The 27119-nt window shown below is 35.1% G+C and overlaps 2 protein-coding genes across 2 annotated transcripts; both read right to left on the reverse strand.

The window, feature by feature from the left end:
- Positions 1-9454: 9454 nt before the first annotated feature.
- Positions 9455-12246, reverse strand: fuom (fucose mutarotase). The gene is made up of 6 exons (XM_051648595.1): positions 12107-12246; positions 11598-11666; positions 11157-11224; positions 10856-10954; positions 10497-10570; positions 9455-10390 (listed from the first exon to the last, which is right to left on the reverse strand). The coding sequence occupies exons 1-6, from the start codon at positions 12189-12191 to the stop codon at positions 10324-10326; spliced, it is 462 nt and encodes a 153-aa protein (XP_051504555.1). The 5' UTR covers positions 12192-12246; the 3' UTR covers positions 9455-10323.
- Positions 12247-15385: 3139 nt separating this feature from the next.
- Positions 15386-21749, reverse strand: echs1 (enoyl CoA hydratase, short chain, 1, mitochondrial). The gene is made up of 8 exons (XM_051648131.1): positions 21596-21749; positions 19550-19747; positions 19332-19459; positions 19149-19248; positions 18948-19052; positions 18695-18814; positions 18369-18436; positions 15386-18273 (listed from the first exon to the last, which is right to left on the reverse strand). The coding sequence occupies exons 1-8, from the start codon at positions 21681-21683 to the stop codon at positions 18208-18210; spliced, it is 873 nt and encodes a 290-aa protein (XP_051504091.1). The 5' UTR covers positions 21684-21749; the 3' UTR covers positions 15386-18207.
- Between the last annotated feature and the right edge of the window lie 5370 nt (positions 21750-27119).

Genomic DNA, 27119 nt, shown 5'->3' on the forward strand with positions numbered 1-27119 from the left:
AATTATTTTTAAGTACATCGCTTGGGTTAAATTATATCTAATATAATATTCTTTTTGTAGAATACATTTAAGACATGAATTAGGTTTATTTGTATATCTGTTTGCATTTCTGTGACAGCTGAAGAGTGACTAATGAGTCATTGTAAGGGAGAAACGTGTAGTGCTGTGTGTATGACAATTAACAAGATGGAAATATAGAGAAAATATTTATTGAGCGGAAAAACAAAAACATTTCTGTGAATTTTTTTTTTTACAAAAGTAGCTTAAAAAAAATTTAATTAGAAACATGATTAGTTTTCCTATGAAGTAATGAGTAGTGAAATCTGATTCCAATTATAGAGAAGTTGGTAGTCATTTGTAGTTGATTACTTTTTCGGCAAGTTACCCAACACTGTTTACATGAGCTATCTTAAAGTAATAGTTCACCCAAAAATGAAAATTCTCACATTATTCACTTACCCTGTTGCCAACCCAGATGTGTATGACTGTCTTTCTTCAGCAGTACACAAATGAAGATTTTTAGATGAAGATAGAGCTCTGTCAGGTCCTTATAATGCAAGTACATGGGTGCCTGCAATCTGACGGTCCAAAAGTAATATTTAGGCAGCATAAAAGTAATCCACATGACTCCTGTCGATCAATGAATGTCTTCTGAAGCAAATCGATGTTTTTGTGTAAAAAATAAATCGATAATTAAAACGTTATTAACTTTTAAAAAGCGCTTCCTACCAGCAGCTGACGTGATGCGTGATGTAAGTGCGTCGGCAAGTTCACGCGAGAATTTGGAAGCGCCGCTTATTTACAACAGAAGAACAAACATCACGCGAGAGTCCTGCCATTTCAAACAGCATCAGAGTCTTGGATGGAAGCGCCAATTTAAAGTTAAAAACGTTTTAATTATCGACTTGTTCATACATAAACCTACCGATTCACTTCAGAAGACATTCATTGATCGACTGGAGTCGCATGGATTACTTTAATGCTGCCTAAATGTGACTTTTGGACCATCAGAGTGCTGGTACCCGTTTACTTGTATTGTAAGGAACTGACAGAGTTCTATCTTCTTCTAAAAATCTTCATTTGTGTTCTGCTGAGGAAAAGCAGTCATACACATCTGGGGTGGCATCAGGGTAAGTGAATAGTGAGAGAATTTTCATTTTTGGGTGAACTATTCCTTTAAAACAAATTAAGTCGGTATGATGAGCTGTTGTCATAGCGAGAAATCTCCTGGGAAACAGTGAGCCTTGCAGAGATCCTTGAACACACATGTTTTATTGATGATGAGATGTTGCAAATTATATTACGTTTTTGTTTATTAAGTCCCTCTTTTGTTCTACACATAAACACTCTTGAGTCCCTCTCCTCTGAAATGTTTCTATATACAAAACCTGATTACCTTGGCAACAAGAGAAGGTGCTTGATCAGGCACAAGGTCCACATAACTGGCCCCAATAAATACTTTGTAGCACTTAATTTAGTTCCATGCCGTGGGCCATTAGCTCCTACAGTCCGTCACTCAGCAACTGTGCGGCTGATGGAGAGAAAAGGCACAGTAGTGTCAATTTAATTAAAGCCAGCTTGGCTGGGTGTGGCTGTTCATCAAGTTTAGCACACTTGGGGTTTGAAGGAGCCACTAAAACAGCCAGTAATGGCCACTGATGCCCCTATGCACAGAAGTTATTTTTCTTGAGTTACAATGTACAGAGGGCAAAAATCCTGTATATATATATATATATATATATATATATATATATATATATATATATATATATATATATATATAAATTTTAAATAACAACACAATGATGAACATTATGTAATAAGAGAATGTACCCTCATTGACAATAACAGAGGCTAAGGGCTTTTTAAGGGCCAAAATAAATCTTTTGCTTCACTCGTTTTTACTTTACAAACTTCAAAAATAAATAAAATCAATATCTATACACATCTAAATCAAAAACTGTAAAGAAAATAAATAAGACTATGGCTGTCAAAATGATCAGAACTATTCATGGCAAAATGAAGAAAATAATATCATGTACTCGACTTCAGAGTGAAGGAAACCAAATGCAACAACATTCAATGAAAATAAACATTTAAACAAAAACAACACATGGAAATTATCTGAGTAGAGTGAACACCCCCTTTTTGCTTTAGGAAATAAGAGTTTAAATGGCTCACTGCAGAATGGTAATCATTATAAAAAAATAAAAAATAAATAAAAAAAAAAAAAAAAAGATTTTTCTGAGAAATATATTTATCATTATAACACTGAGGATTACTTATGATAACCCTCAAAACCTTGAAAAAAAAAAAAAACAGTCAGGGCAATTGCATCAAACAAACTCTATGAAAATACCCCGAAGAAATGAAATGCTGTATGATTATCGATATTTAAATAACATTCCATATTTCAGCTTGATGTAGACATGGCAAAAAATTATTGTGTACTGTGCTATTATTTAGACAGTCAGCTCAGCCTTCACACAAATGTGGTTGTTTCACTAACAGGAAATCATACCATAGGGCTGTTTAGCATATTCCACTCTGTTCTGTTTAGACCTGGTACCGCAGCAGAATAAAATAATGAAAAACAACATTTGTGCTTGCTGTGAACTACATATGTGTTTTTGATATTTAAAAATTTCAGCTTACAATTCACACTCGAAACACTACTTACCAATTAGATGGGTTTTGAAGCATGTTTTTTAACACACATTATGTACTGAATGTGTGGGATGAAAATTCTCATATATATATATACACACACACACACTACTGGTCAAAAGTTTTGAAACACTTGACTGAAATGTTTCTCATGATCTTAAAAATCTTTTGATCTGAAGGCATATGCTTAAATATTTGTTTTGTAGACAAAAATATAATTGTGCCACCATTTTAATTTATTTCATTATAAAACAAAAATGTAATAAAAAAATTTTTTTTTTAAATTGATGACTTGGACTAATAATTAAGAAATGCAGTGCCCAACATAGATGGGAACTCCTCCAATACTGTTTAAAAAGCATCCCATACCTCAAGAATTTGGTTGAGAAAATGTCAAGAGTACATGTCTGCAAATTCTAGGCAAAGGGTGACTACTTTGAAGATGCTAAAATATAACACAGTTTTGATTTATTTTGGATTTTGTTTAGTCACAACATAATTCCCATATTTCCATTTATGTTTGTAAGGGGGTTCAGTGGAAAAGAGGAGGCGAGAACCGGCTTGTCAACTTAAATAATAATTTAATAAACAACTTAAACAAACACACAACCAAAAAACCACACAGTACAGCTGTCTGTAACTCTCTCTCTCTCGAACTGTCGTCCCCGGCCGCCTTTATCCCTCGCGCGCCCCATCAGGCTGATTGGGGACCGGGTGTGTCTCATTCCAGCCCGGCCCCGCCCTCCTCGGCTCTACAATGTTATTCCATAGTTGTGATGACTTCACTATTATTCTAAAATGTGAAAATAAAATTATAATAAAGAATGAGTAAGTGTTTCAAAACTTTTGACCGGTAGTGTATATACATATATACTGGCGGCCAAAGGTTTAGAATAATGTACAGATTTTGCTGTTTTGGAAGGAAACTGATACTTTAATTCACCAAAGTGGCATTCAACTGATCACAAAGTATAGTCAGGACATTACTGATGTAAAAAAACAGCACCATCACTATTTGAAAAAAGTCATTTTTGATCAAATCTACACAGGCCTCATCTCCAGCAGCCATCACTCCAACACCTTATCCTTGAGTAATCGTGCTAAATTGCTAATTTGGTACTACAAAATCACTTGCCATTATATCAAACACTGCTGAAAGCAATTTGGTTCGTTAAATGAAGCTTAAATTGTCTTTGTTAATATTAGCTCTAAAATGGCAAAAAAGAAACAGCTTTCTCTAGAAACTCATCAGTCAATCATTGTTTTGAGGAATGATGGCTATACAATGCTTGAAATTTCCAAAAAACTGAAGATTTCATACAAAGGTGTACACTACAGTCTTCAAAGACAAAGGACAACTGGCTCTAACAAGGACAGAAAGAGATGTGGAAGGCCAGATGTACAACTAATCAAGAGGATAAGTACATCAGAGTCTGTAGTTTGAGAAATAGACGCCTCACATGTCCTCAGCTGACAGCTTCATTGAATTCTACCTGCTCAACACCAGTTTCATGTACAACAGTAAAGAAGACTCAGAAGTGCAGGCATTATGGGAAGAATTGCAAAGAAAAAGTCACTTTTGAAACAGAAAAACAAAAAGAAAATGTTAGAGTGGGCAAAGAAACACGGACATTGGACAACAGATAATTGGAAAAGAGTGTTATGGATCTTAACCCCACTGAGCTTTTGTGGGATCAGCTAGACTGTAAGGTTCGTGAGAAGTGCCCGACAAGACAGCCACATCTATGGCAGTGCTACAGGAAGCATGGATCTGCAAAGCTGTCATTGCTGCATGTGGATTTTTTGATGAGAACTATTTGAAGTAGTTTATTGTAATAGTAATTTTTCACGTTATTAATGTCATGAATATACATTGTTATCAGCTGAATGCCACTTTGATGAATAAAAGTACCAATATTTTCCATAAGTGCAAAATCTGTACATTATTCCAAACTTTTGGCTGCCAGTGTATATATTCATAGCATATATGCATGTATTTATGTATGCATTATTAATACACATAGTTTATAATTTTCATATTTGTATTTGTATAAAGAATTTATTTCTCTCTAATTTCTGTATTTATTTATTGTAATGTAATGTGTTTTGCTGCTATTGCACCATAATTTCCTTTGAGAGATCACAAAGTACAGTATCTTAATACATTTATACACGTATATTGTCTTCTCAGGGTCTGTTCTCTAAGTTAAATGGAGTTAAATTTAGAAGTATGCTATTTCCTGTGGTTAGAACAACAATTCTTGTTCAAGTCAAGTAACCAAATAACCATTTTATTTTATTTTTTTCTTATTTAGTTATGGTTTCAGAGGGGTCTATTTAACAGAATCATGGGCTTACAGTGGGCATAGTACATACTGTCACCCAACACATCTTCATTCATTTAGAACAGACTCCAACAAATAAAAGAGCATGCAACATCATAAAATAGTCCATAATATTTCACTATAGCTCCAGAGATAATGCCATCATTTGTATACATTAATTAAACAGATTTGATCGTTCTCCTTTTAACCACTTAGTATTGTGGCTCATAAGCTGTGAAACAAGCTTCAAAGGGCTGTACGGGGCCCCACAGGCTTAGGTTGCATTAAAATCACAGCCTGTTTAATTAAAGGTATGACTAAGTCACAGTGGTGAGAACAGGAAAATGTTTTCTACAGAGATGCCTTGAAGCCTTTGTTAATAAACTAACAATAATGACGAGAATAAATTCCTCGTGTGAGGAACTCAGGTGCCACACATTTCCTGTACTGAGAAGCTATAAGTCTGAAACAGCCCGCCAGGTGACTGTGACTCAAGCTGTCTCCATTCAAGCTGTGAGTAAACATCATCTTGTTCTTGATCTTTCAATAAGCCCAATAATGAGGCCAAACACTTGGAATTAAGATCACAAAGCGATTGTCTGCCTTCAGTCCCCTGCCACACAGCTTGAGAGTGTTTGCTGCTGTTTAGATTTTGACTCAGGTCTGTGGGAGATGAGAGTGTTGGTATGGGTGCTGTTAGTCACAATGGGCTAGCAATCATATTTACAAAAGGGGCTCTCTGAATAAACATGATGCTGTGCAGCCTATCACGCATCCTTTCATGAGTAAACTCCATTCAGTGTCTTGGAGGCCTTTTGTTGTGATGGTACAATTTTATGTGTGACTAGTTTGTTATTTATTGGTTGTAGTTGTTTACCCTGCTAATTCCCCTGCTGAGTTTCATAAATGCTACAAAACGTAGTCCCAACTCAAATGGGTGAATTAAACTTCCATTTCAAAAATTTAAATGGATAGAATGCAATGAAATCATGTTGACAAAATGTTCTAGAATTGTGCTGCCTCAGATCATTTTAATTAAGTAAACAAGCTGCAAAAACAAATTTCTGAGTATATGCAAAAATTATCAATAAACAGTATGTCAGTTTAAATTCATTTTCTGAATTTACATTCACAAAAAAGACAATAGCGAAGGCAATAACATTCACGTGGAGTTGCATTCTTTAGCTTCCATTGTTTTGTGTTACTTTTAGCAAATTAGAAAATCAGCTGCATATAATGTAAGGTCACAATCAGAAGAAGCCAATCTTCCTTTTCAATAGTATATGTTCATCCACTTTAGAATAGTTACTTATTGTTGACACATAAGTTTACGCAGATATCTATAAATTCCATTTGTTTTAGGGTCCTTCCTTCTGTTTAGGGACCTTCAACATGGCATGATCTAATTAGTTTATAGTTTAGCTTGCTATTCCTCTGTTCCGAGGCTCTGCATCTACATGAGGTGCGCGGTGAAACCCAGTTACTGAAGGGTTGTGTTTATATTTGATTCCTGAAAAAAAGACAACCACTTGGGTGGTTGGAGCCCTGGCAGTATCCCGACGTCTCAGACTAACCTTTAATCCTTAATCCTTAACCTAAACCTGACCCTACAGCATTTTACCCGTTGTGGAACATCTCTTTGTTCGCCCATCTGAAACATCTTTTCCACACCGAAACAAAAAATGTTAACCTAAAAAATGAGCTTAATGTGATAAATAAATGAACTGGTTTTATTCAAGTCAGAAATGTTGTTTAATATTTCTAAAGCAACTTGAATATAGGTTGCACCAACAAAACTAATTTTGAGGGTTAGGCAGAAATGGCTCCTTAAAGAGATAGTAAAAAATGTTTTTACCCACACCTATCATATCACTTCTAAAGATATGAATTTAACCACTGGTGTCATATGGATTACATTTATGCTGCCTTTATGTGCTTTTTGGAGCTTCAAAGTTCTGGCCACCATTCACTTGTATCGTATGGACCTACAGAGTTGAGATATTCTTCTAAAAATGTTAGTTTGTGTTCTGCAGAAGAAAGTCACATCTGAGATTGCATGAGGGTGAATAAATGATGAGAGAATTTTCATTTTTGGGTGAACTATCCCTTTAAGGTAACAATTGCAGGTTACCACCTTTTACAGCGCAAATTTCACCCAATAAACCTGGAGATTTTGTCAAAACGGCAGTCTCAACACTAAGCTTAATGAGTCGCGTCGCTATTAAATAACAATAACACTATTAATCACCCGATCCTTTTTAAAATTAATAATTAAAAAATTGTTTTTGCGCTTTACACAGAATTTTTTCCGTCAGAAAATTAAGCGCCGTTGAACAACTGTAGTCCGCAATAACTAGATTAATAACTAATACCACAAGCCTCCTCAAACAACGAATTTCTTGCCAGTGCCTTTTTTAGATTATTTATTAGATTATTAATCGTCGATAACGTTTGTAAATAATAAGATATCTGCGAGATATTGTGTTTTCAATAGTGCTGTACTTTTAACCCAGGTTCAAAGATTAAAAAAATAAATAAAATAAAAATAAAAAGTGTCTAGCTTTCCTTTATCATAATAAAAGTTATGTAGATCATAAGTGAAGTGCAGATATAATACATTTAAAACTAATGTGTTCTTTGAACACAGCTTTGCATTGAAATAATAATAGTTATAATAGTATATACTTATAGTTATTCTAATATATATATATATATATTCTACAAATATTTTACAGTTGTAGCCAACTATTTATTTTCTGTTAGTTTTCGGCTTATGGAAGAAACAGCAAAATTCCCATTAGCAAAGAGTTCAGGGCCAAAGTCCGTTTAAAGCTGAACTTTTTATTTATTTATTATTATTACCACAGCTGCATAGAAAACAACTTCACAAAACGTTTTTATACACAGTGCACGTTTTTTTTTTTTTTTCTTTCTTTTTTTTTTTTTTTTCCTGTTTTCAACAAAGTAGATTTCTACCTTTATTCTTTGAATATAAAGGTTTATGAAATTGAACACTCATGTTTTCTTTCCCACATTAAAAGGTTTCTGTTCTAATTTGCCTATCAGTGCTGCTGCTCAGCACCACAGCCAAGCCATACAGGCCCAGGGTATGTATAGCGTCTTATGTGGGCACTCTTTCATTTACAGCAAAATATTTGGACTGTCTTATGTTACAAAAGACAAGAAAAATAAACAATGACTATGGTCACTTTTAATTACAACCCTTGTTACAAGGTCTATCCTAACCCTTCTTGATACATTGTCAGATGTGAAGATTTAACATTAAAAAAATTAATGTAACATTTTTTAAATACAAAAATCTGTTATTTCTACGGGCGCTTTCCCTTACCTCTGGTAAATCTGAAACAGATAAGTTCAGTGTACACTTTATATGTTAAGACAGTTTAAAATAGGCCTACTTTAAATGCACTAAAATGTGGCTTGTTGCTTTTACAGGGAAAAGTGCTTGGCAAAGCAGCTCAGGACACTATGGAGTAAGTTCTTTTTGCTGTCTCGCCTTCTACACACTGTAAAGGATCTGAGTATGAATACAAGTTAAAAGCTGTAAAAACAGATGTTTGTTTTTCTGAAATCTTGTATGTTTTTAATCAAACATTACTAAAATGAGATATTCTGTTTCCATTGTAGAGCTGACGATTTCAATGGGAAGATGATGCTAGGAATGAAGGAGGTGGAGCCACCACAGCACATGGATAGTAATGATTTTGACATCGATCCGACATGTTGATATGGAATGCCGTAAAAGAAGAAATACAGCAGAAATACAATAGACCTAAAGAGGATAAAGATGCTCTCTACCATACAACTTGCAGCTGAACAGCCTGAAACCTTCTTTCAGCCACCGGGACGTGATCAGGCACGGATGTATGACAAACCAGAAGAGGATAGGGATTATCTTTACCATGGCATATTTGGTGAAGCTGACTGTGCTCTTAATGAAAAGCCCTTTCCTGAAGAGCCAATGAGAGGAGAGAAAGATGCTCAAGTATTTGGAGGTAATGGTAGGCGCATGTACTCAAGCCCTGAGGAGGACAAAGATGGCCTGTATCACACAGATGTCAGAGGAGAACAGTCTGACAAGCAGGCTTCACTGATGAACATGTTTCCCATTCACTACAAAAGGGTGCACACAGAGCCAGAGGTAGACCTGGATGATCTTTATCATACATAAGCGATGATAAAACAAGTAACACTGGATGTTGTTTATTTTTACAACTTTATATTAATATGTGTTATAGCATGATTTTTATTTAACATAGAATTAAGCAGAGAAAACCAAAGAAGGTTTATTGTAAGTCTGTTCAGTGTATGTCACTAACTCAACAATACTACAAAGGCTTTGACTGTAATTGGTAAGCCATATGGTTCACTAACAATTTTCATTGAATGATTTTTAAATATATGCCTAAAAATAAAATAATAAAACAATGGGAAAAGCAGAATATTTGTCAACTTTCTGAAAAATGTCTCAAGGATTTATTAAGGAAAGCAGTCTTAAAAAGAGAACATTCACAAGCTTGATTCAGATGGTGTTAACTGCCAGATTATAGTGCAGCAAAATGAAACGGTGCCAGGTGGAGATTGAGAAACATCTGCTGCACAGGAGAAGATGAAAAAACAGCTACTTTTGACCAGGTATATTTGAACTTAACCTTAACATATGTTCACAAAAACTTCACTCTCATTTTTTAGAACCGGGAAAATACAGGTAGTTACAGCCAAGTAATTTGTTGAACTGTATGAATCAATATATTAGAGAAACTGTCTCATTACTTCTTTTACAAAATCAGTTGCAAATATGAAGAGAAAATCTATATTAGACAAAACGATCTTAGTCAGCATCATCTGAATGTGTTAGGATATTTATATTTACTAAAATTAAAAAATGCAGGTAACGCATGCGGTAACACTTTACAATAAGGTTCCATTTGTTCAAATGAGTTAACATGAATTAACAATCAACAGTACTTTTAAAGCATTTATTAATTTGGTTAATGTTAATTATTAACATATCGTAATCAATATTTGTATATGTTAACACTAGTTAATGCACTATGAACTAACAATGAACAATTGTATTTTTATTAATTAACAAAGATTAATAAATGCTGTAAAAAAATATATAGTTCACTGTTAGTTCATGATGCCTAATGCATTAATTAATGTTAACGAATGGAACATTATTGTAAAGTGTTACCACGCATTCTTTTATAATAAAATATACAATAACTTTTTTCAATATTTTTTATGTGTGCATTATCTATAGGAATATTTGGTGTCCTAACTCTGGTACTGAAAAACAGTTCCTCTTTCAGCATTGTTCACCAGACGTGATTACTCCTTTCTTTATGATGAGATTTCCATACAGTGCAGTCTCCCTGTCGGAGAGATTTAAGGATGTTATGTTATTATTACTGTTGTTTAAAAATATGTTGTTCAAAAGTAGCTAATCAGACCAATCAGTTATCAGAGAAAAGGGCTCACCCTGTTGCCACTACAGCAAACGAATTCTTGGCACGCTCATAAAAAGCAAACCGCTCAACTAACTTGAAGCTACCCTGAAAAGAAAAGCATGTTAAACTTTAACTTCAGCAGCACTGTTTGTCAATGTGATAATTACAGTATGGTTATGTATTATGCAAACTAATACATTTGACAAGAGTGATATTGACTAATTAAGTGAAAGTCATATTCATAAATCTATGAAGACGAGTTTGAAAACTGCCTGTATAACAATATCAGTGAGATGTTACATGGGCAAAGGCTTGGTCAAATTTAATTTCAATGGTGGTGAAAACTTCCTATCATATGAGATATGACCTTTTGTGTATATGAGGGCTTACATCTGATCCTGCTTGTTTCAGGAGGTCAGAGTACTGGTCCCATACAGGCACTTTCAGTCCCTTCAGTTTGTCACTCTGCACAAGGTCCATGACAGCTGCCTAACAAATCAGACCTTATTCAGTGACAAACATAACCTGTTTTCTCTCTCTCTCTCTCTCTCTCTCTCTCTCTCTCTCTTTACAATCTGGAAAAGTTACATTAAAACTCCTCATTTGAAAAAAACAGAGAATAACGTTGGGGTTTTAGTATAGCCATTTAATAAATACAAGATGACATATTATTACGAATGTTATCACCCACCGAATCATCATAGGTATCAAGAGGAAAAAGCTTCAATATTGCCTGCAACAGTTCTGGTATACTCACACCTTATGGAGTAAAACACACAACATATAACTGATTGCTTAGTTAAATGATGCAAAACTATCTGTGACAAAATATGACACTTTTGGCTGTTTACTCAATGCACCCGTTATGTTAAGAATTAATCCTGGATTAATAGATATTTTTGGTTCTTACAAAACAATTACCATGGTAACCATGATTTTTAAAATATCAGATAGTTATTCTTACTAAAACGGTAATAAATATTAGTATATATCTTAATATGATATCTTAATATGGCTATATTTGATATTTTAGGACAGTGCGGCTAATAACGAAATGAAATGATTTCATCGTAGAAATTGAATACTACATCATTTCTGGTAAATGGGTTTTAGACGCTTGTAGGACACATACCATCTGCTCTTATCTCCACTGGACCACATTTACAAACAGATGCGGTTGGAAAATTTGCGTCTGCAAGAACTGAAAAAAGAAAAGAAAAGAAAATAATTAGTGCTGCATTAATGTATCGTCTTTACTCTTACTGAAACAAAAGAGACCAAAGCTATGACAGAATAGTGGTTTTAATTCGAACGCTTTTCAATAACATGTACTTTGGCTTAGAGGTACTAAAACAGGACATTTCTATGTGACGTGTAGCCTAAAGTTACAGGAGTGTCATTTTGAGGATCGAAATCGAAAGTTGCGTAATCAGGCACGCTGCCTTCCTCTTCTGCAGGCTCAAACTTAGGATTTATCATCTAAACCAATGACACGATATGTTTACAAAAACGTGTATATCGTTTCGTTATAATCCAGAAATTGCATTTTTGAGACAAGAACCTTCGGCTTCAGAAAGTAGGATTTGGCTTGACGTTTGTCCGTCTTAAGTGCAGTCCGCTCTGATCTGATTAAAGACTTACCTAGTTCATCTCCATGACCCATTTGCGCCAAAACATACAATAATTGAGGTGTAAGTATTGATGGTATTCCTTTTAGCATAACCATTTCAAAACAGTGACAGTTCGGACGCGAGTTTGTATGGAGTCATGTGACCTTTTAGTGTTTTTCAATTGGTTAGACGCAATCAGAACTACGTTTCGAACGCAAGGTGCGTTTCACGACGCAATATGCGCTCCTCGCCTTAAGTGCTCAATCAGTGACCGATTTTCTACTCAGTGTTCAACTACGTCTTTGTAATAAGTTAGTGATCCTCATACCCACTGATATTCAATGGAAGATGCTTCAAAAACGCTCACAATTGTAATAAACAGAGTTTGTTTCAACGTGTGTTATCATAACACGTTTTAATCACAGTAAATAGACCATGAATATTTCTGATGGCCAGTGTGCCTCACTATAGTAATGAAAAATACCAGTGCGGTTAAAGGAATATTCTGCGTTCAATACAAGTTAAGCTCAATCGACAGCATTTGTGGCATAATGCTGATTACCACAGAAATACATTTAGACTTGTCCCTCCTTTTATTTAAAAAAAGCAAAAATTGAGGTTCCAGTGAGGCACTTACAATGGAAGTGAATGGAGCCAATCCGGAAACGTTAAAATACTCACTGTTTCAAAAGTATAGCCACAAGACATACACAATATGTGTGTTAACATGATTTTAGTGTGATAAAATCACTTACCATTTCTGTGTAAAGTTATATTCAATTTTACAACTTCGTTGCCATGGCGATGTAATGTCAACAAAACCCTAAAATGTAAAAATTACAATTTAAACAACTTTACAACTCAAATACTACGAGTTTTAACAGAAGAATGAATTATAAGTGTTTTTATAAAATAAGATTCACATTTTTGCCTTTAAACCCTCAAAAAATTGGACCCATTCACTTCTATTGTAAGTGCCTCACTGTAACTTTGATTTCTGATTTTTTTAAAGAAAAGGTATATATATATATATATATATATATATATATAAAAGGTAACTTTTTTGTGGTAATCAACGTTATGCCACAAATGCTGTTGATTGATCTTAACTTGTATTGCACCTGGAATATTCCTTTAAGCTCGTTTTTAACAAGTTGATGAAATATATGATACTATTTCACTAAGACATCATCTTTAGCATAACAAGTTACAACACTCAACTCATTTTCAAAGATGTGCATCTGCATGATACTTTTGACTCTACTATGTTCCAATTTATTTTTAACTATTTGCCCTTGGTATGATCCAATGCTAAGAAACGTGCCTGATCAAAATGCAGATTTTTTTCAATAGAATTAGAAAAAATAAAATACAATTTAACTAAAACTCGAGTCTAAATCAAGAAGAACACATCCAGACGTGTAGCTGCTACCAATAAAGAGGAACTTCTGGTGATGTGGTTGTAATTCAGGGAAATTTGCTCCAATAGAGGTGTGTGGAGGCTTTGCAGCTGCGAAATGTAGAAAGATGGAAGACTGATGGAAGAAAAGACATTCGGAGGAGCCAAGACTGTCCGATCATTTCAAAGCTCTTTTCTTTTACCGAGGAACCATGCTGCTCCCTCTTTGGTTCTGCTTTTTTAAATGAGCTTATCACGCTATGAGGAGCTGCCTCTGCCAAAATGTAACGTTTTGCCCCTTTTGTCTGCGCTGAGCGCCTCAATTCGGTCTACATTTATTATTTTGACCTTTCGTTAGCAGGGGATAGACTTCAAAGCGGAACTTCTCTTTTGCTGTCTTTAAGGAGACCTTTGTGCTGTGTCGGTGTGTGGAGAGAAAGTTTTTTCTCCTCCTTTAAAAGTTTTGTTCCAGGGGCTGAGAAGAAAGCTGGACTCTGAAGGGAATATTGAATGAAAATTAAAATCAATTAGGCTATGGACTTTTGAGAGAGTTGGAAAGACAAAAGCGAAAAAAGCAGAGATTTTCAAGTGAGAAAATGCTCTCCGTTGATGTGCAATTGAGATGAATAGGCTCGTCTTATATTTACATTTGCTGTGTATTTTTTTCTATTTTTATTATACATTCTTTATGTATTTTTTTTATAATAAAAAATGGCTCTTTGATACGGAAAAGTGGGCTCTAATTTCTCAGCTGATATTTAACCTGGACAATTATTAAAAGTAATTAAATTGCAATACATTTTACAGTTACTCATCAATAATCAACAAGTTTGAGGTTCGGTTTAAAAGCAATGCTGCTTTTCTTGAGTAAATTAAATTGCATTTAGCCAACGTAATTTTAAAACAAAGGCAAACCCCTAAATTAAAAACACATAAAAATAAGCAAAATAATAATTATAATAAATAAAATACAAAATAAAATCAGAAGAAATCAATTATGGTTTATTTACACATCATCATTAGCCTAAAAGTATGGTTCCAGTGTGAAATGTTTATCCCGTTGTCACTGTAAAACGTCAGCGATGAGCTAATAACAAGTATTTAAAGTTTAGGCTTTTAAAAGTTTAAATTCTTTAAGACTTTTTATAAGCCATCTGTTATTCGGACGCTAATTATTATTAGTATTATTATTATTAATAATAATAATAATAACTTCGCCCGAACAACACCTGAATTAATTTTAAGAAAATACACTAAAATCTCTGTAACTTACCCTATATCTTGACACAATTGTGCAGTAGCCTAAAATGTTTGAGCAATAGCAGATAATTTAAATAAAAAATGCTTACAAATAAAAAGTGAATAGCTACATAGACACACACGCAAAATAAATAAATAAATAAATAAATAAATAAATAAAAACACTTCACTTGATTGGCCCGATTCTCACTTGAAAATACACCCAAAGCACCAGCACCACCTAGCGTGTATTGCGATGTCTACAGGTCTGAATTTACTTTAATAATTAAACTGCCAGATCAGCATTTATATTAGTCAAATCAGAGTGGTTATGAAAACTGCATTTTGTTTAAGTTAGAGGATTTAAGAGAGTAAGATATTTTAGACCTTCATTAATGAGACAGGCTTTTTGCAAAACCATGAACAGATGTCATATAGGAATTATAACTACAACTACACAATTTACTGGACTGGATCACTCTATTTATACCGTACATATTCAAACGAACATTTTCAAGAAATCATAAACAGCCCTTGATACTTTGTGATTTCCATGTGGCAATTTCATGATCGCAAACAAGGCTTTCGTCTTTCTACTAACATCCTCTTTCACTATTCTTGTAATGTAAGAATTTGTGTCAAGTACATATAATGTCACCAGCAAGGTTATAATAGTTTTACATTTTAAATGTAGTTTTTATTTCTATTTCGTTTTCAATTTTTCGCTCCAATTTAGTTTAGTGTGTTAGTTCTTTGTTAGTTTTAGTTTAAACATTTAATAGTTTAGTTTTTCATTACATTAAGATTTTATATCAAGTGATACATATAGAATGGGGAAAATAGGCATTTGTGCAACGTGGGTCTTATAGCTGGATACCCAAATGTACAGTTTGTAAATAATACTTAGAAAAGAGTGTGTGTGTGTGTGTGTGTGTGTGTGTGTGTGTGTGATTGAGTGAGAGAGAGAGAATAAATTATTGGATATTATATTGTTTCTGAAGGTACCTAAATTCAATACAACATATTTTAGTATGTGAAATGTTATTTTATATTGTTTTATACGATTTTAACCACATTTTAGATATTTGTAAAATGTTCAAATTCCATATAGCCTATTCTATCCATATGATGTCATATTGCATGTGTAATAATGACATGACTTGTCAGTGCTTGAAATTTTTTGTCAGCAACACATTTTTACACACAATTTGCAACATTGGAACTTAAGTTAAAATACAATTCCACACTGAATATGAATATGACCTTCAATCTGTTATTTAACACTGTGGCCATGAGAAAGTGAACATTTACAGTGACAGCAAAACATTTAATTTACATTTTCACGTGTTGTGCAAATAAAACAGATCGGCTTTTTTCAGATTGTTGAACATGCATTTTCATTTGGTCATTTCTAATTTGCATTGGGTGATGACAGAGAGCAGCAGAGAGCGCCAAGGGCGTGAGTCGTTGTCATGGTAACCAGATAGATTCTGAGTGGATTGACAGAATGAAAGTATCATCAAATCATCGTGCAATGCAATAAAATATCTTCTCTCCCCTGCAATCGATACCAGACATGATACCAAGGACGTTGAGGATATTTAATTAAAAGAAAAAAATCAGTCTCACAGCTGAAGCTGGTACATTATTAAATTTTTTAGAGAAATGACAGGACACCGGGACACACATTGTAAAACCAGGACCGACTTCTGGTTACCCTAGTTTTCTGCCTGCTTTGTTCTCTCCATGATGTACTGTAGTGATTCCCTCCAGCTCTGTCTTTGCTAATGAGGGCAATAGGTCATAGTGCCATCTTCAAGTTAAGGTGATAGGTTTTTAAACCTTTAAACCCGCTATCACAACAACAACAAAAACGAAATATTTTTTACGATTATTTTTGGAAAAGGTCATGAGGCATCAGTGTATTACTCCCTGCTAATTCAGAGTCTGGGGGACGGAGCTTCAACTTCTCACAAGAGATTATGGGAGAAAGATTTAAACTTGGTATTGGAGGAGGGAGTGTGGACTAGGATTCAAAAAACTGTCAAGTCTACATCTAGAGATGCAAGGGTGCACTTTATGCAATTCAAGATCTTACATAGAGTCTGTTGGACTCCCTCTATAGACTTGGTCTTAAAGACACACCCACCTGCTGGTGATGCCAATCAGAAGATGGAGACACAACCCATGTTTTTTGGGGGTGTGTTAAGATCCAAGAATTTTGGTTGAAGGTTCAGAGATATTTGTGTGACGTTTTGGGTACTCAATTTTGACTTTGCCCCAGACTCTGTATTTTGGGTGATGGGGCGGTCATAAATTTGGGGGATAAACACATAAAAAAAATTGGGTTCTGACCAGTATCATGATTAGCAGGCAAATTATTTTAAGGCGATGGAAGTCAGGTGGAGCTCCCTCAATTCTGGAGTGGTGTGTGGAGATGGGAAGAGTGGCTGCTTTCGAGGAGGTGGCAAGTAGAAGGCTGGGGTTTTGGGACTTGTTTGATAGGCAATGGGGCAATTATTTAGCATTTTTGGGGGACTCTCGGGGATGGGCTGTGGAGAGAGAAGTTTAGTTTAATTATGTATGTTTATTATATTTTCTTTTGTGTGTGTGTATATATTATTATATGTGACCACAGGGGTGTTCGTTGGGGGTTAGCGTGAGTTTGGTGATTGGGGAGGGGTATTAGTGGGGGTTAAATGTTGATTAGATGTACATGTGTTGTGTATCTATGAATCAATAAAAAAAATGTTAACTGTAAAAAGACTATTTTTATTTTATTTTAGTTTTTTCAGAGCCATGAAAATTTTTTTTATTTTATTTTTATTTTTATTTCAGTTTAAGAAAAAATTTTTTTTATTTTTTTTTATTTACATTTAGTTTTTTACATAATAACCTTGGTCACCAGGCAGAGGGAGACTGTAGGATACCTTTATGCTTTTTGTACGTAAAGAATTCAAACAGGATTTACGATACACATTATAACAATGGGCACTGATAATCTCTTTACATTGATTAGAAAAGAGGTCAATAAGAATGTGGCAGGGAGGAGGGCAGGGCCGGGTCACACCCGGCCCCTAATCAGGTTAATCAAGCCCAGGCACCGCAGGCGGCAGTTCGAGAGAGAGAGTTATGGGCAGCTGCCCTGCATGTGTTTATGCTTGTGTCATTTTGTTTAAATTTATTATTAAACTATTATTTATATTGTCAAGCCGGTTCTTGCCACCTCCTTTCCATTGAACTTTGTTACAAAGAATAATGTACAAGAAAAGATAAACTACTGGGATGAGTAAATGTGAGCCCACTAAACCACAGACATGTTAAGTCTTGAACACAACTAATGCAATGTTCTTTGAAACAGCTTTGTTTTTTTCTTCTTCCCACAAACACTTGTAAAACAAGTTAAAGCAAAGTAGACTATTTTAATATCAGCATTTGATCACAAACTAAATATCACTGTGTTTAAAAATCACCCTATTTTTTCCACTGGAAATCTAGTTGTCCTGGAAAGCAGCCTTCCTTTTCTCAACAAAGGCAGTCATGCCTTCTTTTCTGTCCTCCTGAAAATTAGAACGCAGTAAGTTAAAGAATTAAGCAATCTCGTTCCTCAGAAAAATAAATGAATTAATTAAAAACAAAAAGCAAAGTGACGCACCGTGGCAAAGGTTGCATGGAACAACCTTTTCTCAAGTCGACAGCCCTCAGCTAAAGTCAGTTCAAATGCTGTAAGCAGAGGACAAACAAAACTGTCAGTTACTAAATGAATACTCCAGACTATATGCATGCCTTTATTGATGATCACAGGGTCTGAATGGATGAATCAAATGTTGAAAATAAATGGGCCTTGTTCATTAAAAATGATAATAAAAACTACTACTATGAATTGTAGCACTGAATAAAGTTTCATGAATGAGGACCAGTGCATGTACAAACACAGAATTAGTTTATATTTTGTATCATTTGAATTAATGAAACCCTTACCTGCATTAACAGCTTCCTTAGCCATAGCTGAAACAAGCTTGGAATTGCTGGCTATTTTCTCTCCACATTTGATAGCTTCTGAAACCAGCTGATCCACGGGGTATACTTTACTTACCAGACCTAAAAAGTTGATACATAAGCCCACATATAAAAATTCAGAGACTGAGCTTACATATGATATAGTTTTAGAGCAAAACAGTAAGAAGCTGAACTGCAAAAGTAATAATGTTGAGGAAAAGTTTGAAAGACAAACCAGACTGTTTTGCCTCCAGAGCTGAGATTCGGTCTCCTGTCAGAACCATCTCCATTGCGAGGGATTTCCCAACTGCTCTTGTAAGCCTCTGAGTGCCACCAGCACCTGGAGACAAAATAAATGAATGTTACAGTTCTTAACTATAAACATTTAAAACTATGCTGCTGCAATCAATGCCCAGAACAAAAAATAGAAATTGACCAGGGATTGTCCCCAGCAAGATCTCTGGCTGTCCAAACTGTGCCTTCTCTCCAGCGTAGATTATATCACACATCATGGCAAATTCACATCCTCCACCAAGCTATGTAAACAGGAAAAAATTTTTTTTTTTTAAAAACATACGTATAAATTGAGATGCACAAATGTAACTCTTTAAATACCTACCGCAAACCCATTGACAGCAGCAATAACAGGCTTTTTAACTGTTGATACTCTGTTCCAATGTGCCAAGAAGTTGCCACCATAGCACTCTTGAAAGGTTCTGTTCTGCATCTCTTTAATATCAGCTCCAGCTATTAAAGCAAACATTTTCATAACATGTAATTAGTACAATATGACAATACAAAATACATATACATCTCATTGTCTTGAGAGTTTCACACCTGCAAATGCTTTTTCACTCCCTGTGATGACAACTGCTCCCACTTCAGTGTCAGATTCAAATGCATCAAGGGCTTTGCCCACCTCCTTCATAAGTCCATCACAAAGAGCATTCAGGGCCTTCGGTCTGTTCAACTGGATGAAACCAACATTCCTCTTTTCACCTTTTTTGTCAACCAGTATGTACTGATACTGGCCACCTGCAAAAGACATGTGGGTGGGGGCCAACTTAACATGCAATGACTCCATGCCATTTCTTTTAAATAGCAGTAATTTTACTTAAAGGAATGTTCCGGGTTCAATATATGTTAAGCTAAATTGACAGCATTTGTGGCATAATGCATTAATTCTTCTGTTAAAACTTGTGTATTTTTTGAGCTGTAAAGTTTTAGGGTTTGTTGACATTGCATCGTCATGGTAACACAGTTGTAAAATTGGCTATAACTATACACAGAAAAGATTTGTAAGTGATTTTATCACACTAAAAACATGTTTACACACATATCCTTCATGTCTTGTGGTTATACTTATGTAACAGTGAGTATTTTAATGTAAAAAAATTGGCCCCCATTCACTGGAACCCAAACTTTTTTAATTTTTAAAGAAAAGGAGGAAGGAGTTGATCTAGCTATTATTTAGCTTGTTTATAACCTGCTTTCTTGTAAATTAACTTAAGCACCCGACGAATCAATGAAAACTGTAGAGCCGTACACAAAGCCGAAAGGGACAAAATAGTGTTTTAAAGTATAGACGTTAAAAGCATGCAATTTCTGATCTTTGAGCGTATCTGAGACAAAAGTTAGTGAGACTTTTTTTAGTTTACTCTCTAAATGACACATCATATATGTATTCAGGTTTTTATTATAAAGTGTATTATATTCTGATATTTCATCAAAGGATGGCCCCATATCCACAAAGGTCTGGGCTAAGCCCCGAATGTCCACTGACCCTAGTACCGCCCCTGGGTACTGTAAAATAATTCCAAACATTACCAGTTTAGCAGGCTGTGCACATAATCACAGAGGCCTTTGGCGTGCCATGACTTAAGTAATTTTTAAAGATCGTCAAATCTATGGAGTTGTATATGTGCAATATATATAAATATACTCTAAACGTGCAAAATTGTATTTGGAGAGTGCAAAATGATATTTTGAGCACACAAAAATGTTCTGTGCGCGCAAGATCGTTTTTGAGCGTGTAAGTTGATATTTTGAGCACACAAAAATGATTTGAGCACAAGATGATATTTTGAGCGCACATAAAGTACAAAACGTTGTACACGCTTGAACTCAGTTTTGTAAAGCAATGTATCTTCTCGCAAAGATTAATGAATTTTTTGCGTGTGCAAGATCTCACTCGTTCTCTCTCACATAAATTCTCAGCGTGCGCTCGGAACTTTAAACTGTTCGTTTGCTTTTCCAACCATATTCTGACAAATCCGCCTCCTACGTCAGGATTGGCTATTAATATTAATATGATAATATTAGAAGCTGCTTACAACAGTTGAGGTAGTTACAGCAACCATGAACATCTCAGTGTAAATGTAGCAGAAGAGCTAGATTAATAAACACATTTTATATACTGTATGCAATTACATACCATTACTAGAGATATTGATTACAGACATACCAGGAATACTGTAAGGCTTAACTTACTGTAATGTAAGTTTTTCAAAATATAGTAGCCTGGGATCATGCAATGCTTAGGATTTCTTTCTGTTTTATGTATTTATTTATGCTTTTTGCAATATCAAACAATTGAGGTTCAATATACTGTACATATAATTTACCCCAAACTATGAGTTACGTAAATTTCATTGTTTGATTATTGTTTGCTCAAAGTGAATTCATCTTTGCAAGAAGATACATTGCTTTACAATACTGAGTTCACGCTAGTGGAAAACACCTTTTTGTGTTAAACTTTGCACACATTCTGCTGTCAGAACACACAGCTAGCGCACTTGGATGACGCAGGTTTCCATCCTCGCAAAGCTAGTGAATGACATTGAAAAAGAAGGCATTATTTTAAGTAGAAATATATCCTGTTACCTGAACTGCATTGCCTTATAGATGCTAATGCAGATGGCACTAATCTGCTGTGTTTGAGAAGTAACCCTGTGGATCTGCATAGTGCCATTGCTGCGTGGGGTCAACAGTAACGCACTGTATAGCACTGAAGACGTACTAGTTGGCGCTCGTTGGTGACGTCACATCAAAGACCGGATGCCAGATATAGTAGAAAATCAAAAGATGAGCTTTCATTTTGTATATACATTTTATTTTATTTTATTATTATTATATTTTGAAATATATTTCATCCATAATCACCCCACTCTTATTATTATTTAACAATGAATTAATATAATTTTCAGAAGCCCTGGTCATAATGAAAACTAAAACGAGTTGTCGAGAAGTGCTGGATATGTCCCATGTTTCTGCACTTTTTACTTTTTGTTTTGTTGAACAATTGTATTTGTATTGTGGCTGTTTTAATATGGTATAATGGTTACAATTTGTGGATGTTTGTAATTTTTTTGTAGTGGACAAATTATAAGAAAAACTATATATATATATAAATCTCTCGTTGGATTTTGGTCTTTAAGCCTCATTACTTTTGAATCTGAATTGTTCTGTGTGCGGATTCATTTACAGTTTTTGATCATATTATATTACTAATACATTCAAAATAAGTTGTTGAATTGTTTTATTAGATATTATATATGATTCGCTTAATATTTAAACTGTAACTGTCTTAACTGCACCACAGCCACCTCAAAGAGGAGGTTATCACCTTTTCTTTGGTTTGGCCAACAACACTCCGTTTGTACACATGTGGCATCACTTTTTCTCAGAAACCATTTAACTTCTATTGATCTTTTTCAAGAATAGATCTAGCAACCCTGGCGTATAGCTCCCTCTATTGGTTACTTTGATCACATTTTAATTTATTTTGTATTTTATTATAATTATTATTATTATTATTATTATTATTATTTACATTTAGTCTTTTTTCTTCTTTCTTTTTGTATTGCCAGTTAAGGATGTTTGAAATATGGGCCACTGTGCATGGCTAAGAAAAATATTAACTATGGTTTTAAAAAAAACACAAAAAAAACATTGTTCCAAAAAATATATTGTAAATATTTCTTTCTCCAGAATAAGATCAACCAATAGAGGGAGCTGTAATCTTGCTCTATAAATCTACAGAAAGTTTAAGAACTGTCAGTTTTAAAGATCAGATGAAGCTTTTGTCAGGTGTGTATATAGGAGGCAATTAATTACTTCAAATGCTGAAGGGATTGGTTTATTGATGAGTTAATCGGTTAGAAAAGCACTGAAACTCACAGAGGTAACAAAATTCATGAAATAATGAAACCTAACAAATAGACTGTAAAACCAAAGTACAATCAACATTGCACACACATTCCAATTTTTCAGATAAACTTTGAGTTTATCCTGATTACAATGTCACAACAGTATTAATCATTTGGAGGAACGATCTTAAGTGTCCATTTAGATATCAGTGATGCACGTTTCTATATACACTACCCCTTTTCACCCAGTTGCTGCTCTTTAGGTGTGCCATATTGCAACATACACTATATTGCCAAAAGTATTCGCTCATCTGCCTTTAGACACATATGAATTTAAGTAACATCCCATTCTTAATCCATAGGGTTTAATATGACGTCGGCCCACCCTTTGCAGCTATAACAGCTTCAACTCTTCTGGGAAGGCTTTCCACAAGGTTTAGGAGTGTGTTTATGGGAATTTTTGACCATTCTTCCAGAAGCGCATTTGTGAGGTCAGACACTGATGTTGGACGAGGAGGCCTGGCTCGCAGTCTTCGCTCTAATTCATCCCAAATGTGCTCTATCGGGTTGAGGTCAGGACTCTGTGCAGTCCAGTCAAGTTCTTCCACACCAAACTCGCTCATCCATGTCTTTATGGACCTTGCTTTGTGCACTGGTGCGCAGTCATGTTGGAACAGGAATGGGCCATCCCCAAACTGTTCCCACAAAGTTAGGAGCATGGAATTGTCCAAAATCTCTTGGTATGCTGAAGCATTCAGAGTTCCTTTCACTGGAACTAAGGGGCCAAGCCCAGCTCCTGAAAAACAACCCCACACCATAACCCCTCCTCCACCAAACTTCACAGCTGGCACAATGCAGTCAGACAAGTACCATTCTCCTGGCAACCGCCAAACCCAGACTCGTCCATCAGATTGCCAGATGGAGAAGCGTGATTCGTCACTCCAGAGAACGCGTCTCCACTGCTCTAGAGTCCAGTGGCGGCGTGCTTTACACCACTGCATCCGACGCTTTGCATTGCACTTGGTGATGTATGGCTTGGATGCAGCTGCTCGGCCATGGAAACCCATTCCATGAAGCTCTCTACGCACTGTTCTTGAGCTAATCTGAAGGCCACATGAACTTTGGAGGTCTGTAGCGATTGACTCTGAAGAAAGTTGGCGACCTCTGCGCACTATGCGCCTCAGCATCCGCTGACCCCGCTCTGTCATTTTACGTGGCCTACCACTTCGTGGCTGAGTTGCTGTCATTCCCAATCGCTTCCACTTTGTTATAATACCACTGACAGTTGACTGTGGAATATTTAGTAGCGAGGAAATTTCACAACTGGACTTGTTGCACAGGTGGCATCCTATCACAGTACCACGCTGGAATTCACTGAGCTCCTGAGAGCGGCCCATTCTTTCACAAATGTTTGTAGAAGCAGTCTGCATGCCTAGGTGCTTCTTTTTATACACCTGTGGCCATGGAAGTGATTGGAACACCTGAATTCAATTATTTGGATGGGTGAGCGAATACTTTTGGCAATATAGTGTATTTACAGTGGATTCTGGGGGCAAACATTTAATACCCTGGCAAATGATAAATAATTTGTTGTTTTATTTGTTGTATTTTAACAATTGCAGCAATTGCTTAAACCACACATTAAAAAAGTGCATTTACATGACAGAAATTAAACTTACTTGAAAAGTGCTATTCAAACTTCAGTCTACTGGTGTAAAACGTCAGTAAGAATTCTGAACTTTAGATCCAAAACACCAAATCCATAATTCAATAGGCACATTTCAAGTTCTGAAAGCTCTCTGCTACTCTGCAAATATTGATGTAACTCATGAGAATGATTATACAAGTACATTTATCCAACACCACAAACTAGCTCTAGAAGTAATGGGCCACTTTATAAATACACATAACCTTCTGAAATAGTCCTCAAATTAAAAACTGACATTATTAGGCTCTAAAAGGAAAGCTCTGAATATCCATCAGACAAAAAATTAAAAAATAAATAAATAACATGCAAAGTGACTTAGTTTTAATGAACTTGTAACCAGTTAACACTCAGATTAAACATCACATACACTAGCAAACACTCTTAAGTGTTGAGAAAAAATAAATAAAATAGATATATAAAAAAAACGAAGCATTTAGAGGCCCTATATAGTATATGTACATCCAAAGTTTGAAGGTTTCATTCCAAAAGTTCACAATTGGGTACCATGACATTCATTTTGAATGACTGTTACAGTTTATTTTAAGATACAAGACAAGAAAAAACATTAGAACTAGAATCTGGAATCAAGAAGATGAGTAGGATCATAGGGAGAAAGGCAAAAAGTCTGCCTGTTTCAAGTCAACACTATTGGCATTATCTCTTTATATGCTTTGCTTCACCTGTTACATTTTTGAACAAGCTTTCTCCCTCCCCGTTTTTCAACTGTCCAAGTGTAACACCTTTTGGTAACACTTATCCTCACATATGGTACTTGCTGTTCAGAGACTAAATGATGCCCAAAATGTTCAGCTTTACCTTTAAAACAGCATCATACAGAATGAAATATAGAAGTAGCAGTTAAAATGGTAATACTGTTAAATGTGGCCTGGAGACAGACTTCAATTCATAAATATGTCTCATTTAACTCTGCATTTGAGGATCAATGCTAGCTTTACTAGAGAAAGACAGATCTGTGGTCAAAGACCATATTGCTTGTGTTACAGTACCGATCCTCATTAATCTAGCTCTGATTAAAGATTAGTCTGTGGCACATGAATTGAAGAGAACAGCCAGGACAGAGACTGATTTGAGTACAATCAGATTGTTGTTTTCAAAACAATAAGGAGATTTAAAGGGGTCAAGACAATGTTGCTTGAGGTTCACTTGTAATATTAGCAAAGGTTTTTTGCACAAAAAAAAAAAAAAAAATCATATATTTGTAAAACTTTGTCATTTTTCACTCTCATTCTGACCCTCTGTTAGAAACACTCAGTTTTGGTGCTGCTTCTCCTTTAAGGCTTGACAGTAAACACCCACTGTTATAATTGGCTCTTTGCACTTGACTAACCAGCTCTCTTCTTGCCATGTCACTGCACACCACTACTGGGTGGGTTATGGAAGTGATAAGGTGAAGTAAGCGTTGATGTGTTATAGGGGTGGTCAGATGCAACTGTCTACCACAGTGTGACATCACAATGTGGACAAAGTAGAGAACAAGTTGTTTTGGCAGCTTGGTTTTAACAAATGCTCTTTTTGCAGTGAGGAGGAAGCTTTGAGTTCTGAAACGTACAGTATGTTTTTATAGTAGAGTGACCTCTTATATGTCAAAAGATCTAGGAAAATTTGATTCTTCATGTCATGACCCCTTTAAAAGAAAAGTTCCCTACTGCACTCATTAAATATTCAAAATTCAATTTGACATGCATCAAACTCTGTTGTGGACAGATGGATCTTGACTGGTGTAAAGTACTCTCTGGCAAATATATAAGCATTATGCCAGACATTATTAAATTATATGACATTTAGTCAAGCACTCTAGCAGAGAAAGAAATAGAGCAGCATCATACTTCCTCTTTTAACAGGAAGTGTTCAATGTCTTCCTGGACACAAGCAGTAAGTGAAAGTATAATATTTTACAATATTACAAAACTGACCTGAATACTCAATATTATAATACTGAACGATGAGAAGCATGGTATGTTTTTGTACTACAGAGCAATTATGCACATTCAGAATTGATGGGAAGTCCCTAAAAGGTGCAGATGGGCAGAAAACACTGCAAAACACAAACTATGCTGAACCGTGGCAGTGTGTTTATATTAAGAGGAGTGACACAAGGAGTTTGAGTAAGGAATAAGGGAGGTGGAGGGATTAATAGGCTTTAGTGTGTTCTCACTTTACACTCACTTAAGCTACCGAAGCTTATGAGTGGATGACTGTACATTCAAGAAACAATTCAGCCCTATTATTTATGTTCTTCAACTTTTACTAGGTGCTTATAGCAGTGTAAACTTCAAATGATTTTTTTTTTTTTTTTTGCAAAATCACTACTGAATTCATGGAAAAAAGCTTTCATTCCTAACAGAAAACAACCAAGGTTGCCAAGGATTTTTCATTATAGGCTACTTTTGTTTTAAAATAATGTGTCGTGTTGGTTTGGAAGAGAATGACTGGATAATTAAGCCACCCAAATTTGAAAGCTTCATTTAAAAAAAAAAATAAAAATAAATTACTTGAAGCCTTAACTCAAATAATACTTGTATGACATTCT

This window comes from Myxocyprinus asiaticus, chromosome 21, assembly GCF_019703515.2.
Source record: "Myxocyprinus asiaticus isolate MX2 ecotype Aquarium Trade chromosome 21, UBuf_Myxa_2, whole genome shotgun sequence".
In the NCBI taxonomy this organism is placed as follows: domain Eukaryota; kingdom Metazoa; phylum Chordata; class Actinopteri; order Cypriniformes; family Catostomidae; genus Myxocyprinus; species Myxocyprinus asiaticus.

Excerpts from the sequence above, each read along its gene's own strand:
- fuom (XM_051648595.1), bottom strand. The coding sequence starts at position 12,191 with ATGGTTATGCTAAAAGGAATACCATCAATACTTACACCTCAATTATTG. Across the intron at positions 10,955-11,156 it reads TTGATACCTATGATGATTCG|GCAGCTGTCATGGACCTTGT; the intron begins GTGGGTGATAAC and ends CTGATTTGTTAG. Across the intron at positions 10,571-10,855 it reads TGAAACAAGCAGGATCAGAT|GGTAGCTTCAAGTTAGTTGA; the intron begins GTAAGCCCTCAT and ends TTTTCTTTTCAG.
- echs1 (XM_051648131.1), bottom strand. The coding sequence starts at position 21,683 with ATGGCACTATGCAGATCCACAGGGTTACTTCTCAAACACAGCAGATTA. Across the intron at positions 19,053-19,148 it reads CTTGCTGGGGACAATCCCTG|GTGCTGGTGGCACTCAGAGG; the intron begins GTCAATTTCTAT and ends TTTTGTCTCCAG. Across the intron at positions 18,815-18,947 it reads TCTGGAGGCAAAACAGTCTG|GTCTGGTAAGTAAAGTATAC; the intron begins GTTTGTCTTTCA and ends TCAACTTTTTAG.